This window comes from Aotus nancymaae, unplaced genomic scaffold, assembly GCF_030222135.1.
Source record: "Aotus nancymaae isolate 86718 unplaced genomic scaffold, 86718_ANA_hifiasm-v0.15.2.pri h1tg000041l, whole genome shotgun sequence".
In the NCBI taxonomy this organism is placed as follows: Eukaryota; Metazoa; Chordata; class Mammalia; order Primates; family Aotidae; genus Aotus; species Aotus nancymaae.
The window spans coordinates 24743585-24758878 of record NW_026988455.1 but is presented as its reverse complement, the minus strand read 5'-3'; the positions used below and the strand labels follow the sequence as shown (position 1 = coordinate 24758878).

At 45.7% G+C, this 15294-nt stretch overlaps 1 protein-coding gene and 1 pseudogene across 1 annotated transcript; one reads left to right on the top strand and one right to left on the bottom strand.

The window, feature by feature from the left end:
* Positions 1 to 884: 884 nt before the first annotated feature.
* On the bottom strand, positions 885 to 13195 carry LOC135268678 (spermatogenesis-associated protein 31A6-like). Its single transcript, XM_064361601.1, has 4 exons — positions 13145 to 13195; positions 4543 to 4660; positions 3925 to 3985; positions 885 to 2502 (listed from the first exon to the last, which is right to left on the bottom strand). Exons 1-4 carry the CDS (start codon positions 13145 to 13147, stop codon positions 909 to 911), a joined length of 1776 nt encoding a protein of 591 aa, XP_064217671.1. The 5' UTR covers positions 13148 to 13195; the 3' UTR covers positions 885 to 908.
* On the top strand, positions 9054 to 14374 carry LOC105724672 (thymidylate synthase-like; annotated as a pseudogene).
* Positions 14375 to 15294: the final 920 nt, after the last annotated feature.

The window sequence follows — 15294 nt, the reverse complement described above, 5'->3', positions numbered from 1 at the left end:
CCCTCACACCGCTTTGCCTCCTTTTCAGTTCTTTGTCTGCATCCCGCAGTAGTTCTACGGAGTCCCACCATTGGAAGCCTCTGCACACACAGGCATGCCCTGCCCCATTCACCCAGAACTACTTCTCTGAAGCTGAGACACACATAGGTGAGACAGACAAAGGCAGGTGACCCAGGAGCAGGGTCATTCACTCATTTCGGGCAGGGGAGCTCACGGTCCTCGGCAGCCTCCGTGAAGGCCTCCCCCCACCCCCCACCTTTACATCCACAGTGCTGGAAGGTCTGTCCCCACCACCACTCCAGAATGCAAGAAAGGGAGAGGCAGCGGGATGGGGACTCTGTGCTTTGTATGTAGGCTGAGCTAAGAGGGCCCATCTCCATCCCAGCCTTTGCAAGGGAGAGAAGGGGCTTCCCAAGGGCAGGCATTATCTACTCTCCACCAGGACATCCAGGGTCAAGACTTCCCTGGCTTCTGAACTCAGGGCCCACACTCTCCCACCCGAGCTTCCACTATTTTGTGACACATGAAGCTACTTGACTGGCAGTTCCTGGAGCCTGCATGGAGATATTCGGTCCTGTGACATCTCTGCAAACCTTCTTCCTACAGCTGCATAAAGTTTGAGGTAGAGAGTAAGTGGTAGAAAGATGTGTTGAACCATATCTCTGAGTGGGATCTTCGTAGGTTTTCTCATCTTGTTTTTAGAATTTTTTGTTGTTTGTGTAAAGACAGTATTATGGAAATGTAAGTTTCAGTGAAGGAACTCAGGACATAGGTGGGCTTACAACACCACTCTCAGAATCCCTCCATGTCCTGTCACTTCTAGAAAACAAGCCCACACCAAGCATGACACAAAAAGCCATTACCCTTTTATGGGGGGGAAAAAGTGATATTTATTTATTGTGGAACATTTAATGTTCGGGGTGCAAGAACATGAGTGAAAAAAGAATTCGTGATTGATCAGATTGGATACCTTTGCAAAGAAGACAGTGCCTTGGACAATGGTAGTGATGGCTGAAGGTACTGGGTGTCTTCAGTCTGCCCTCAGGGGCACTGACTGGGGAGACAGCCTTCTTGGGGAGCAAGAGTTGGGGATGTCGCTGGCCCCATTTTTGCACTGGACACTTTTCAAGGGCTTTTGATCTCTGATATGCCTCTCTCTGTTGGGGTAACTCTGGCTCTTGAGAGTGGCTTGTTGGCTGCTGGCTGCATAGCCCAGCATTCTGCTGTTCCGGGTGTAAGAGTTGCCCGTGGTTGCAGGGCAACCCACGGACTGGGGCTTGGAACTTCTGTTTGTGCTGATTTACCTTCGAGGCATGATGCCCACGGCAAAGTGTCATTTTTTCCTCCAGCATCTGTCCAGCTGCTGTCCTGAGCCCCTCAGCTTTAGCACAGCCGCTGTACACATGTGATATGTTTTTCACTATTTTCTGGCTGTGGGCAGTGACTGGTAGTGGCTTGCTTTTTTTCATTGAAAAGACCCACTGAAAAAATTCTTGGATTGTTTTTCTGGAGTTGCTTATTGAAGGAGGCTGTTTCTTAGATGGCAACAGCTGGAGGCCTTCATCCTGATGAGTTTCTTCTGTTTTTCTGACTGGGGTGAGTTGGGAAGGCCTCAGTTTTTCAAGCCTTTCTTCACTTTTTTTTAAGTTGGGCTTCGTTGGGTTCTCACTCTTGTGAGTAGGGGTAAACCTGCGGCTCTGGTTCTTGCATGAGCCTTGACGTTTCGGGTTCTCGGGCTCATTGCACCCCAGGTTCCTCCTTCTGGCTGCCGTAAGGTCACGTAGCTCCTGGGAAGCCTGCATGTTGCCAGTAGGCATGCTCTGGAGACGACCATGGGGCACTTGAGAAGCCAAACTCTCTGTAGCATCATTGATCTGGCCCAACTTCACGCCCACGTGGGATTTCAGGATGTTTTCTATATGATCTATCTCTGTGCGTTTTAAGGCCTCCGAGTCTCTCTTCAAGGGCATCTTCAAGTCTCTGTCTGACTCTTCAGAGGCTGCTCCCAGAACCTTCCCTGGGAAGCTTTCCATGCACCTGGCTAGATTTTGTGGGGTCTGCCCCAGAATTTGCCCCAGAGGTGTGCACGGATTCCTCTCTAGCTGGAACGTCACCTTCTGTATGTCCTTGCTGCTTTCGCCCTTGGACATGGAGGACTGCAAGGGTCTGAGTTTGCCCCTGGCCTGACTTGTCCCTGGCAATTTCTCCTGAGGCTGCATCAGATCCGGAGACTCTTGGGTCATTCCCAGGTTGCTGCGGTGTTGAATGAGCCTTTCAATGTGTTGCTCCGGTTGCCTCTGGAGTTCAGAACTGAGTGGAAAGTTCTCAGGAACGATTGCTGTCAAGCTGTCCTGGGGAAGGTTAGGAGTGGAGGCACTAAAGACGTCCTGAGGTTTTTGGGACTGGGAGGCTCCATCAGGTGCTCTTTTGCACTCCTCACCTGGGGGGTCTGGACCAGAGAGTCGACCAAAATCACCTTTGTTAGGACGCGGCCCCAGGATGCTGCAGGAGACAGGAGGTACAAGCTGCAGCCAGGAGCAGGTAGGGCCATAGGACAGAGTGGGCGCATGGGCCCCGGTCCCTCCACCGCCCCACACCCAGACTCCCCAATTCTCCTATGCTCCTCCACTGTGCTGCATCCACACTCCCCAATTCCCCTCCTATGCCCCTCCACCACCCCACACCCAGACTCCCCAATTCTCCTCCTATGCCCCTCTACTGTGCTGCATCCACACTCCCCAATTCCCCTCCTATGCCCCTCCACCACCCCACACCCTGACTCCCCAATTCTCCTCCTATGCCCCTCTACTGTGCTGCATCCACACTCCCCAATTCTCCTCCTATGACCCTCCACCACCCCACACCCTGACTCCCCAATTCTCCTCCTATGCCCCTCCACTGCCCAACACCCTGGCTCCCCAATTCTCCTCCCATGCCCCTCCACTGCCCCACACCCAGACTCCTCAATTCTCCTCCTATGCCCCTCCTCCACCCCACACCCAGACTCCCCAATTCTCCTCCTATGCCCTCTACTGTGCTGCATCCACACTCCCCAATTCTCCTCCTATGCCCCTCCACCACCCCACATCCAGACTCCCCAATTCTCCTCCTATGCCCCTCTACTGTGCTGCATCCACACTCCCCAATTCCCCTCCTATGCCCCTCCACCACCCCACACCCTGACTCCCCAATTCTCCTCCTATGCCCCTCCACCACCCCACACCCTGGCTCCCCAGTTCTCCTCCTATGCCCCTCCACTGCCCCACACCCTGACTCCCCAATTCTCCTCCTATGCCCCTCTAATGTGCTGCATCCACACTCCCCAATTCTCCTCCTATGACCCTCCACCGCCCCACACCCTGACTCCCCAATTCTCCTCCTATGCCCCTCCACTGCCCCACACCCTGGCTCCTCAATTCTCCTCCTATGCCCCTCCACTGCCCCACACCCAGACTCCCCAATTCTCCTCCTATGCCCCTCCACCGCCCCACACCCTGACTCCCCAATTCTCCTCCTATGCCCCTCCACCGCCCCACACCCTGACTCCCCAATTCTCCTCCTATGCCCCTCCACTGCCCCACACCCTGACTCCCCAATTCTCCTCCTATGCCCCTCCACTGCCCCACACCCAGACTCCCCAATTCTCCTCCTATGCCCCTCCACCACCCCACACCCAGACTCCCCAATTCTCCTCCTATGCCCCTCCACCGCCCCACATCCTGACTCCCCAATTCTCCTCCTATGCCCCTCCACTGCGCTGTACCCAGACTCCCCAATTCTTCTCCTACCCCTTGCTCCATGGTTTTACTCCCATCCTCTGTCCCCCTGGTCTCCCCATCCCAGGTCACCTCCAGGCTGCCATAAGGCCCTGGGGTCGAATCCCAACCCCGGTAGGAAGGATGCAGGAAAGGGGAAGTGCCTCACCGCTGCAGTTGTGAATACAAGTCCTGAGTCCCCTCAAGGCCTGTCAGGCGGTCTCTGGAAGCTGGAAATGAGGAGACTGGGTTAGGGCAGTGAGGTAGGGGCCTGGGATCTCACAGGAGGCTGAGTGGATGTTTCTTTAGGGAAGACCAGGGGGAGTCAGACCCTGGAAACCACATGTCTGTGTCCAAGGCCACATGGCCTGGACAGTCATAGTGAGGCACAGAGGGCAAGGCTTTGTTTTCCACAAAGGGCTTCCACACACAGACCCCCCACCACCATAGTCCTCACAGCCGCCCTGTGGGGAGAAAGGACTGGGGTGGTCTCAAAGAGGAATCAGCCTTAGCAGAGTTGAACAGCTGTCCACAGCCCCCTCACCCCCCTCCTGATTCAGACAGGCATTGGCCTCCTCCCCCTACACTGTGCCCTGCTGGGGAACACCCAGTCCTCGGCCCACCATGGTTTCATGCCAGCACGGAATCTGAGAGGGACCCGGGATTCTGATTTCCTTCCTAGGAGCCCCCATCTCAGGCTTCTTCAATTGACTTCCTCAGACAGAGTCGCTTCTCTCCGGGGACAGACGAGATCAAATGAACTCTAGTGTGCCCGGCAGAGCCTTACCTTTCAGACTGTTGTTTTTCTTCCTGCCTTTGGGCCTGCGCCTCCTCCTCCGCTGACCTTGACACTGGGAGATAAGCTGACACCGGGCTAGAATTTCATCCAGGGAGAGAAGAAGATCCTGGGAGACAAGAAAGGGTGAGGGGCTGAGACCGGCTCGTGCTCTCTGCCCCCAGCCCAGCCGCAGCGCGCAGCGCTCACAAACCGCACAGCTCTCTCGTCTTGCTCTGGGAGTGGTGTGCTTCCTCCCACTCATGTTTAAGTGGATGATAAACTGCTTTTCTTCTTAGAAAAACACAAAGAGGGGGCCAGGTGCGGTGGCTCACGCCTGTAATTTGAGCATTTGGGGAAGCCAAGAAGGGTGGATCACCTGAGATCAGAAGTTTGAGACCAGCCTCGCCAGCATAGTGAAACCCTGTCTCTACTAAAAATACCAAAAATTAGCCTGGCATGGTGGCGTGTGCCTGTAATCTCAGCTACTCTGGAGGCTGAGGCAGGAGAATTGCTTAAACCTGGGAGGCAGAGGCTGCAGTGAGCCCAGATCGCCAGTGCACTCCAGCCAGGGCGACAAGAGTGAGACTCCGTCTCAAAAAACAAACAAACAATAAAACCCACCACAGAGAGGGATTTACTATATGAGGAAATATATATATTATATAAGTTTCATATATAAACTATAATATACATAATGTATAATATATAATATATAATATAATGTAAGTAACGGTAAGGTACTACTCTACTTGACGAACACCCAGGCTCAGGCCCGCGGGCACACCTGAGCTGTCAGGTAGGATTCTGCTTCCCAGGAGATCAGAGGAGACTCCGGGCCCAGGTGGGAGGCCCTCGGAGGCTCAGCACAGCCCCCAGATCACCCCACACAGACTAGGCTGGGCCCCCAGCCACCTGCCCCAGGAAGGGGCTTATGAGCGCCCTCCCACAGAGACCTCCCCCATCTCCTGACTGGTCCTTGCCACTGAGTCCAGGGGTTTGGTTTTGCCCTGATGCCTCCTGTGCTCCCCCACAGATGGACTGAGAGCTTGGGATGGAAATCCCAGTCCCTACCAACCCCTGGCTGCTCTGCCTCTCCCTGGAAGGACCATGTTCTGGTCTCTCCTGACACTTCCCATTGCGGAAGTCTCTCCACTGGATTTGGAACAGCAGAGCTAATAACAGAATTGTGCTGTGTGGGTCCGGCCCGAGGGCTTCTTACCATTCTCTTGTCCTCAGGTGATGGTGAGGGTGGATCACAAAGGAAGTAAGAGCGGTAGGGGCGTAGTAATAGGAAAAAGAACACCACGCCAAATACCAGGGTGAGGAAGATATCCAACACCCATGGTGTGGAGCTGGGGGTGTTTCTCCATGATTCACGAAGAAGTTTTAGAGGATACGGAATACTCTCCATTTGAATAGGTATGCTGCCTTCAGGCAACTGAGCTCTGGGCAGTCCCTTGGAGACTAGGGACTGGGGCCCAGGCCTGCATCACAGAGCTGGGGCCTTCACCTCACAAAGGGCCCCTGGTGGGGGAGGGGCAGTGAGAGGGGGAGGCTGAAGCACAGCCCCTCCCCACCCCACAAGCCCGGGATCCCTCCACCCTCCCACCTTCCAGATTCCTCCTTCCCACTAAGTTTTGTCAGTGACAGAACTCAGCCAATTTTCTGTTCTTTCTCCCTGGAACACAGATATTATCTGGTTCCTTTTATCTGTTGGAGATGGTTGTATGAAGTTATCTATTTTATAATCCTTGAAAAATCTGAAGTTGACTCTGAAACTTTGACTATGTACCAGGGATTTTTATTCTCAGAATCTCATTCGTCCTCAACTCCAGCTTTCCCACACAATGTTTTTGTCTTATATCGATCCAGGGGCAAAATGTAAATTTGTTTTACTCTTATTTAGTTTTGTAAATTTTGAATAGTAAGTTTTTTTTTTTTCAATTATTTCCATTTCACTTTCAATCAAAGGGACCAACCCACATACAATTAAGATAATTTTTTAAATTTTTTAAAATTCTATTTATGTATTTATTTTCTTTATAGTTCTGGGGTACATGTGCAGGACAAGCAGTTTTCTTACACAGGTAAATGTGTACCATGGTAGTTTGCTGCATCTATCATCCCATCACCTAGGTGTTAAACTCAGCATGCATTAGCCGTTTTTCCTGATGCTCTCCCTACCACCGGCCCTCGCCCAACAGGGGCCAGCGTGTGTTGTTCTCCTGCCTGTGTCCACACGGTCTCGTTGTTCAGCTCCCACTTAGAAGTGAGAACATGTAGTATTTGCTTTTCTGTCCCTGTGTTGTTTGCTGAGGATAGTGACTTCCAGCTTCATCTACATGTCTGAAAAAGACGTGATCTGATTCATTTTCATGGCTGCATGGTATTCCATGGTGTATATATACCACATTTTCTTTATCCAGTCTACCATTGATGAGCATTTGGGTTGATTCCATTCCTCTGCTGTTGTGAACAGCGCTGCAATGAACATACACATGCATGTATTTTTGTAACAGAATGATTTATATTCCTTTGGATATATAATAATGATATAAATACCATATTATATTATATATTATATAATATATATTATAGCTGATTAATTATATATATTAATGTATATTATATGTTATATAATATATATTATAGCTGATTAATATATTCTAGCAAATGCATATATAATATATAACATATATTATATATTATGTATGCATTAGCTAGAATATATAATATATTCAATATATAATATATAATAGCTGATTAATAATATTAATAATATATATTAATATTAATATTATATATTATATTAATATATTATAATACAATAATATAATATATAGAAAATTAATATATTATTAATTAATAATTAAGATATTAATAATATATATTATATATTATATAATATATATTATAGCTGATTAATATATTCTAGCAAATGCATATATAATATATAACATAACATATATATTATTTATGCATTAGCTAGAATAATATATATAATATATTATATAGTCATGCATTAGCTAGAATATATTAATCAGCTATAATATATATTATATATTAATATGTATAATATATATTATATAATATGCAATATATAATATAATATATAATTATATATTTTATATACAACATAATGATATAAATATAATACAATGGTATAAATACCATTATACAGTAATGCGATTGCTGGGTCAAATGGTATTTCTGGTTCTAAATCTTTGAGGAATTGCCACACTGTCTTTCACAGTGCTGAACTAATTTACATTCCCACCAATGGTGTAAAAGCATTCCTGTTTCTCCAGAACCTTACCAGTATCCATTGTTTCTTGACTTTTTAATAATTGCCATTCTGGCTGGTGTGAAATGGTATCTCATTGTGGTTTGGATTTGCATTTCTCTAATCATCAGTGATGTTGAGCCTTTTAAAATATATTTGTTAGCTGCGTGTATATCTGTGTGTGTGTGTGTGTGTGTGTGTGTGTGTGTGTGTGTGTGTGTGTGAGAGAGTCTTGCTCTGTTGTGCAGGCCGAAGTGCAGTGGTGAGATCTTGGCTCACTGCAACCTCTGTCTCCTGGGTTCAAGCAATTCTTCTGCCTCAGCCTCCTGAGTAGCTAGGATTACAGGTATCTGCCACCATGCCTAGCTAATTTTTGTTTTTTTGAGACTGAATCTTGCTCTGTCACCAAGATGGAGTGCAGTGGCACAATCTCGGCTCACTGCACCCTCGGCTACCCAGGTTCAAGTGATTAATCTGCCTCAGCTTCCCGAGTAGCTGAGACTACAGGTGTGGGCCACCATGCCCAGCTAATTTTTTGTATTTTAGTAAAGACAGGGTTTCACCATGTTGACCAGGATGGTCTCGATCTGACCTCGTGATCTGCTCGCCATGGCCTCCCAAAGTGCTGGAATTACAGGCATAAGCCACCATGCTCAGCTTAATTTTTGTATTTTCTGTAGAGATGGGGTTTCACCATGTTGGCAAGGCTGGTCTTAAACTCCTGACCTTAAGTGATCCATCTACCTTGGCCTCCCAAAGTGCTGGAACTACAAGCATGAACCACTGCACCTGGTCTCTCTTTTGAGAAGTGTCTGTTCAAGCCCTTTGCCACCTTTTAATGATGTTGCTTTTTTCTTGTAAATTTGCTTAAGTTCCTTGTAGATTCTGGATTTTAGACCTTTGTCAGATAGATAGATTGCAAAATGTTTCTCCCAATTCTGTAGGTTGTCTGTTTGCTCTGATGATAGCTTCTTTTGCTGTGCAGAAGCTCCTTAGTTTAATTTGATCCCATTTGTCAATTTTTGCGTTTGTTGCAACTGCTTTTGGTACTTTCATCATAAAATCTTTGCCCATGTAGCTGGGGCAGCAGTGACCCCACCGAGCACGAAGAGGCAGAGCGCTGGACGGCGGCGGGAAAAGAACGCACGGAAGGGCTCCTGCCACTGCACCACCTCGCCTGGCTCCGTCCCACCGCCAGCGGCGCCACTTCTGCCTCCGTCCCGCCGCCGGCAGCGCCATGCCCGTCGCCAGCTCCGAGCTGCCACACCAGCCCTCTCAGCCCGCTGCCCAGGAGCTGGACGCCCAGCCGCGGCCGCCTCACAGGGAGATGCAGTACCTGGGGCAAATCGAGCACATCCTTTCCTGCGGCGTCACGACCGCACCGGCACCGGGACCCTGTCGGTGTTCTGCAGGCAGGCGCGCTACAGCCCGAGAGATGAATTTCCTCTGCTGACAACCGAACATCTGTTCTGGAAGGGTGTTTTGGAGGAGCTGTTGTGGTTTATCAAGGGATCCACAAATGCTGAAGAGCTGCCTTCCAAGGGAGTGAAAATCTGGGATGCCAATGGATACCAAGACTTTCTGGATAGCTTGGGATTCTCCGCCAGAGAAGAAGGGGACTTGGGCCCAGTTTATGGCTTCCAATGGAGGCATTTTGGGGCAGAATAGAGATATGGATTCAGATTATTCAGGAAAAGGAGTTGACCAACTGCAAAGAGTGATTGACACCATCAAAACCAACCCTGATGACAGAAGAATCATCACGTGCACTTGGAATCCAAGAGATCTTCCTCTGATGGCGCTGCCTCCATGCCATGCCCTCTGCCAGTTCTAAGTGGTGAATGGTGAGCTGTCCTGCCAGCTGTACCAGCGATCGGGAGACATCGGCCTAGGTGTGCCTTTCAACATCGCCAGCTAGGCCCTGCTCATGTACATGATCGCGCACATCACGGGCCTGAAGCCGGGTGACTTTGTACATACTTTGGGAGATGCACATATTTACCTGAATCACATTGAGCCACTGAAAATTCAGCTTCAGCGAGAACCCAGACCTTTCCCAAAACTCAAGATTCTTCGAAAAGTTGAGAAAATTGATGACTTCAAAACTGAAGACTTTAAGGTTGAAGGGTACAATCCACATCCAGCTATTAAAATGGAAATGGCTGTTTAGGTGCTTTCAAAGGAACGTGAAGGATATTGTCAGTCTTTGGGGGCTGGGCTGGATGCTAAGGTAAAAGATCTTTTTGCTCTAAAAGAAAAAGGTACTAGGTCAAAAATCTGTCCGTGACCTATTAGTTATTAGTGTTTAAGGATGTTGCCACTGGCAAATGTAAGTGTGCCACTTCTTTCCATGAAAAAAGGCTTTGAGTTAACTCACTGAGGGTATCTGAAAATGCTGAGATTATGAACAAAGTGAGGAGAATGAAATATATATGCTTTTAGCAAAAATATGTAGGTACATTTCAATCCCATGTCTTTATAAAGAAGGTCGGTGAATTTTGAGAATTTCACAAGCTTTTCTCTCAAAGCTAAGGGTGCTGAGTTACACCATCAATCATAATGTAGAGTGTGGTTATTGTGCATTTAATGTTATAGTTGTTTTATAAGTTGCTATAATAAAGAAGTATTCTGCATTTGTCAAAAAAAAAAAAAAAAATCTTTGCCCATGTCTATGTCCTGAATGCTATTGCCTAGATTTTCTTTTAGCATTTTTATAGTTTTGGGTTTTAATTTAAGTATAATTCATCTTGAGTTAATTTTTCTATAAAGTGTAAGGAAGGGGTCCTTCCTCAATTTTCTGCATATGACTAGCCATTTCTCCCAGCACCATTTATTAAATAGGGAATCCTTTCCCCATTGCTTATTTTCGTCAGGCTTGTTAAAGATCAGATGGTTGTAAATGTGTGGGTTTTTTTCTGAGTTCTCTGTTGTGTTCCATTGGTCCGTGTGCCTGATTTTGTACCAATATTATGCTGTTTTGGTTAGACCTGTAGTATAGTTTGAAGTAGGGTAATGTGATGCCTTGAGTTTTGTTCTTTTTGCTTAGGACTGTCCTGGTTATATAAGTTTTTTTTTTTTGTTTTTTTTTGTTTTTTTGGTTTCGTATGACTTTTAAAATAGTTCTTTCTAATTCTGTGAATAATGTCAATGGCAGGTTAATGGGAATAGCATTGAATATGTACATTGCTTTGGGCAATATGGCCATTTTCATGATATTGATTCTTCCTATCCATGAGCATGGCATATTTTTCCATCTGTTTGTGTCCTTTCTGATTTCCTTGAGCAGTGGTTTGTGGCTTGAAGAGGTCCTTCATGTCCATTGTAAACTGTCTTCCTAGGTATTTTATTCTTTTTGTGGCAATTGTAAATGGGGGTTCATTCGTGATTTGGCTTTTTGCTTGTCTGTTGTTGTAGGAATGCCTGTGATTTTTGCACAATGGTTTTGTATCCTGAGACTTTGCTAAGTTGCTTATCAGTTTAAGAAGCTTTTGGGCTGAATTGATGGGGTTTTCTAGATATAGGATCATGTCATCTTTAAAGAAAGACTATTTGACTTCCTTTCTTGCTATTTGAATATCCTTTCTTTCTTTCTTCTGCCTGATTTCCCTGGCCAGAAATTTCAATACTATGTTGAGTAAGAGTGATGAGGGAAGGCATCCTTGTCTTGTGCCAGTTTTCAAGGGGAATGCTTCCAGCTTTTGACCATTCAGTATGATATTGGCTGTGGGTTTGTCATAAATGGCTTGTTATTTTGTGGTATGTTCCTTCAATAACTATTTTAATGACAGTTTTTAAATAAAGGGCTGTTGAATTTTATTGAAGGCCTTTTCTGCATCTATTGAGATAATATATGTTTTTTGTCTTTAGTTGTGTTTATGTGATGAATTACATTTATTGGTTTGCATATATTCAATCAGCCTTGCATGCTCTCATCCCATGCTGCTCATCTCTCTCCTGACTTTCTCCCATCCCCTGGCAGGACTTTTTGCTGAATGATTCATATCCAAGAAGCAAATCTTGGCCCCTTTTCTCATAATCCCGTGTCTCCCTAAATATCATTCTGTCTCCTTCACGAATACCTCAGATTCACTTTATTTCATTTCTACTCTTCCTAATTGTTCCTATATCTTCTCCCTCCAGTCTCTCTCCCTGCCTCCCTCAACAACACGACCTTGTCGGATAAAGATCAGGCTTGGAAGGCCAGTTGGGGTCACTACCCCATTGCCTCCAAAGCTGCAACTGAGTGCCCCACCAGGACTGAGTGACCATTGTACTCCCAAGCCTCTTCACTTTTCCATTTAAAAGTGTTTTCTCTGCCATCTCCGCTTCATCCCTGTTGAGTAAAGATAGGCCTCCTGGGTCTGTCTCTCACCACTGTCCGTCATGCTGATATCCACAAATGCCAAACCCTAATCACACTTTGCCTGAGCCTCTTCCCAGGGCTGTTTGCAGCAGGCAACCTTAAGGGATGGAGTAGTCTCTTTCTCTGGACAAAGAGGAGGCTTGTTTCCTGCTTGCTATCAAAGCGATAGATTTCTAATGTTTATATTCTTCTTGTACAACTTACTTCATGTGCCAGTGTCATCTGGATGCTCCAAATCAGCCCCATAAGAACGGACAAGAAAAGTGAACACAAACATGCAAATGCTAAAATGAAGCAGAAATTCATAGTCATTTGGGTGAGGTTAAAGGAATACTTTTCTTCCCCTGAATGATCCATATTAACATTTTCCTATATGGTAACAGATGCTTAGGTAATTACTTGTCCCCTCCCCTACTATTTCTTGCTTTGACTTTGTATTTTTAGCCTAGAAGTCTCCCGCTGAGGAGAACAATATGGCACTAGGGAGATTAAAACTTTGACGTGATAAATACTTGGGACTTGAGACCTGTTCTCAGAAGGTAAATTAGCTCCATTCAAATTGCCCAGGAAGTCTTGTGCAATGATACACATTTTAGCATCTCTTTCAGTGCCTGCTCTTATGTCTGATAATACAAAGACAGCTACACCTAACATAACAAGGTGCTTCCTCTTCTACCCCTGGCTCCTCCCAAGGGACATGAAGAGATGCTGGAAAAATACAAGGGAGAAAAGAACCTTGGCTGTGAATCAGAACAGAAAAAGTCAACAACATGGGGAGGAAGAAACCCTAAAAACAAGCCTAAGGACCTCAGCACCCACTACATCATCTTTGCACCACATACAAAAATACAGCAGTAATGTGGTAAAAACATTGCTGTAACATTACTAGGGAATCAGAAAACTATGGAAAGTATCATTTTCCTGCTTGGACTATGGGAACCAAGATAAACCAATGTGAGACTTACCATTGAATAAGCGTCCTTGGGGGCTAATGAGTCACAGCAGATGGTCTCAGTCCCCTAGTTAATTACTGCAAATGAATATGAGTGTTTTGTCCTTTAAGATTTTAAATTCTGTCTTGTAACCACCATATGGTCTCTTGTCATCTGCATAGCTATCTGTCACTTGAATGGTGACTTATTTATTATATGGCAAAAATATTTGCAGAGTGAATAATGACTTGGTACTAGTAAAAATACTCATTAGAATCTGGTTTCTGAAAGTGATTACTCAGTGTCTCAGAGCATCACCCCATGTCCCCAAAACCTAATAACTCAAAAAGGGAGGGTTTGCCATGGTGTAAAGTATGCAGCACACCTACTTTATGTTTCAACGTCAGCTTCATGAGAACACACTGTGCTTATTAATTTTTACTGATTTTGCACAAATCAAAATGAAAGCTTAGCTTAATCATTTGAACACATTCATTTTTCTTGCCTTACAGCAGCCTCACCCACTTGTCACCTGGAAAAACACTGGATTCCTGTTCAGCTTGTTCACCTCACCTCCCAGAACCCTGCAGTGGCTAAGTTCCAGAAAAGTTGTTTCCTTATCATTCCACAAATGTAGCTCTCTTACAGCTGTGGTTTTGTTGGTGTTTTATATTTTTCTTTCTTGAAATAGTAGGTTTGTGAGGATTAAGACACTTTCTTGCCAAGACACTCCAGCAAAGCTGCAGCTGTCCCTGATGGCCACTACGTTGAGATGTTTAAAATGAACAGTGTGGGTCATCTCAAGAAGGAAATCAAATCTGACCTTATTTGGACAGCAAGATGCAGAGACAGGTGCTCACAAAATTAAAATTATTGTGACACAAACAATTTCTTTGTTTGTTTGTTAAGTAGTTCATTCTATTCCTGAAAGTTTTTTTGTTTTTTTTGTTTGTTTTTACCTAAAACTGGTTTCATTTCCCTGAAGTAATGCTAACTGAATTTGGCAGTAGCATCCGTCTATGCTGCATTTATTTGCATAATTGAGTTTCTCCACTTTCCTTTTAGGAAAGGGGTAAGGGCTGAAGCACGGATGATGGAAGAGAGAGAGAAAGGAGAAGAAATCAAGAAAGACCGCCTCATACCTAGTGTTGCACTGTTCCCAACCCGGGCATGACAGAGGGTCTTCCGGAACATAGCCAATTTTAGGTCATGCATGTGGCGGTGTGCTAAGACACTTCTACAGGCAAGGATGGGACTGTGGCACTTTTGAAGAAAATAACTCCTTAAAAATATTGTATTATTGGCCGGGCATGGTGGCTCACGCCTGTAATCCCAGCACTTTGGGAGGCTGAGGTGGATGGATCGCCTGAGGTCAGGAGTTTGAGACCAGCCTGGCCGACATGGTAAAACCCAGTCTCTACTAAAAATACAAAAAAATTAGCTGGTGTGGTGATGGACACCTGTAGTCCCGGCTACTCGGGGGGCTGAGGCAGAAGAATTGCTTGAACCTGGGAATCAGAGGTTGCAGTGAGCCCAGGTCATGTCATTGCACTCCAGCCTGGGCAACAAGGGTGAAACTCTCTCTCTCTGTACATACACACACACACACACACACACACACACACACACACACACATTCTAGAAAATAACATCTACAACTTCCAGAAAAAAGAAGGCTGAGGGATGGTTGTAGGGTTATCTCTACAACATCTGACAAAATGAACAACAGAGAAAAGAAATGAAAAACACACACACACATGTGCGTGCACACATGCACTCTCATCCCTCAGACAATGATGAGAAAAGAGATTTTATGGCCATGATCTCTGCAGAGTGGTGTTCACAGAAAGAAAGAAGCAAAACAGCCTGACTTGGTTTGCAGAAGTATCTACCCTCAGAATACTCCCCCAAATAAGGGGAAAGAAGTGGGTGAACAAAATCTTGAGAATTTTCACTATCTTCTTGCCAACACGTTATTAATAAAGGGAGGGAGACGAGGGAAGATACAAAGAAAACCTTAGAAAGGACACACCCTCACTCTGACTGCAGGAACAGGAATAGGGAGAGGTAATTGGGATCTTCTGAGCTCCCCATTTTCATTTCTTCAAGGTGGGGGAAAATAAAGGCAAAATTATTAAAATCACAAAGATCTAATACTTCTCATGAATAGATAGAAACATAAC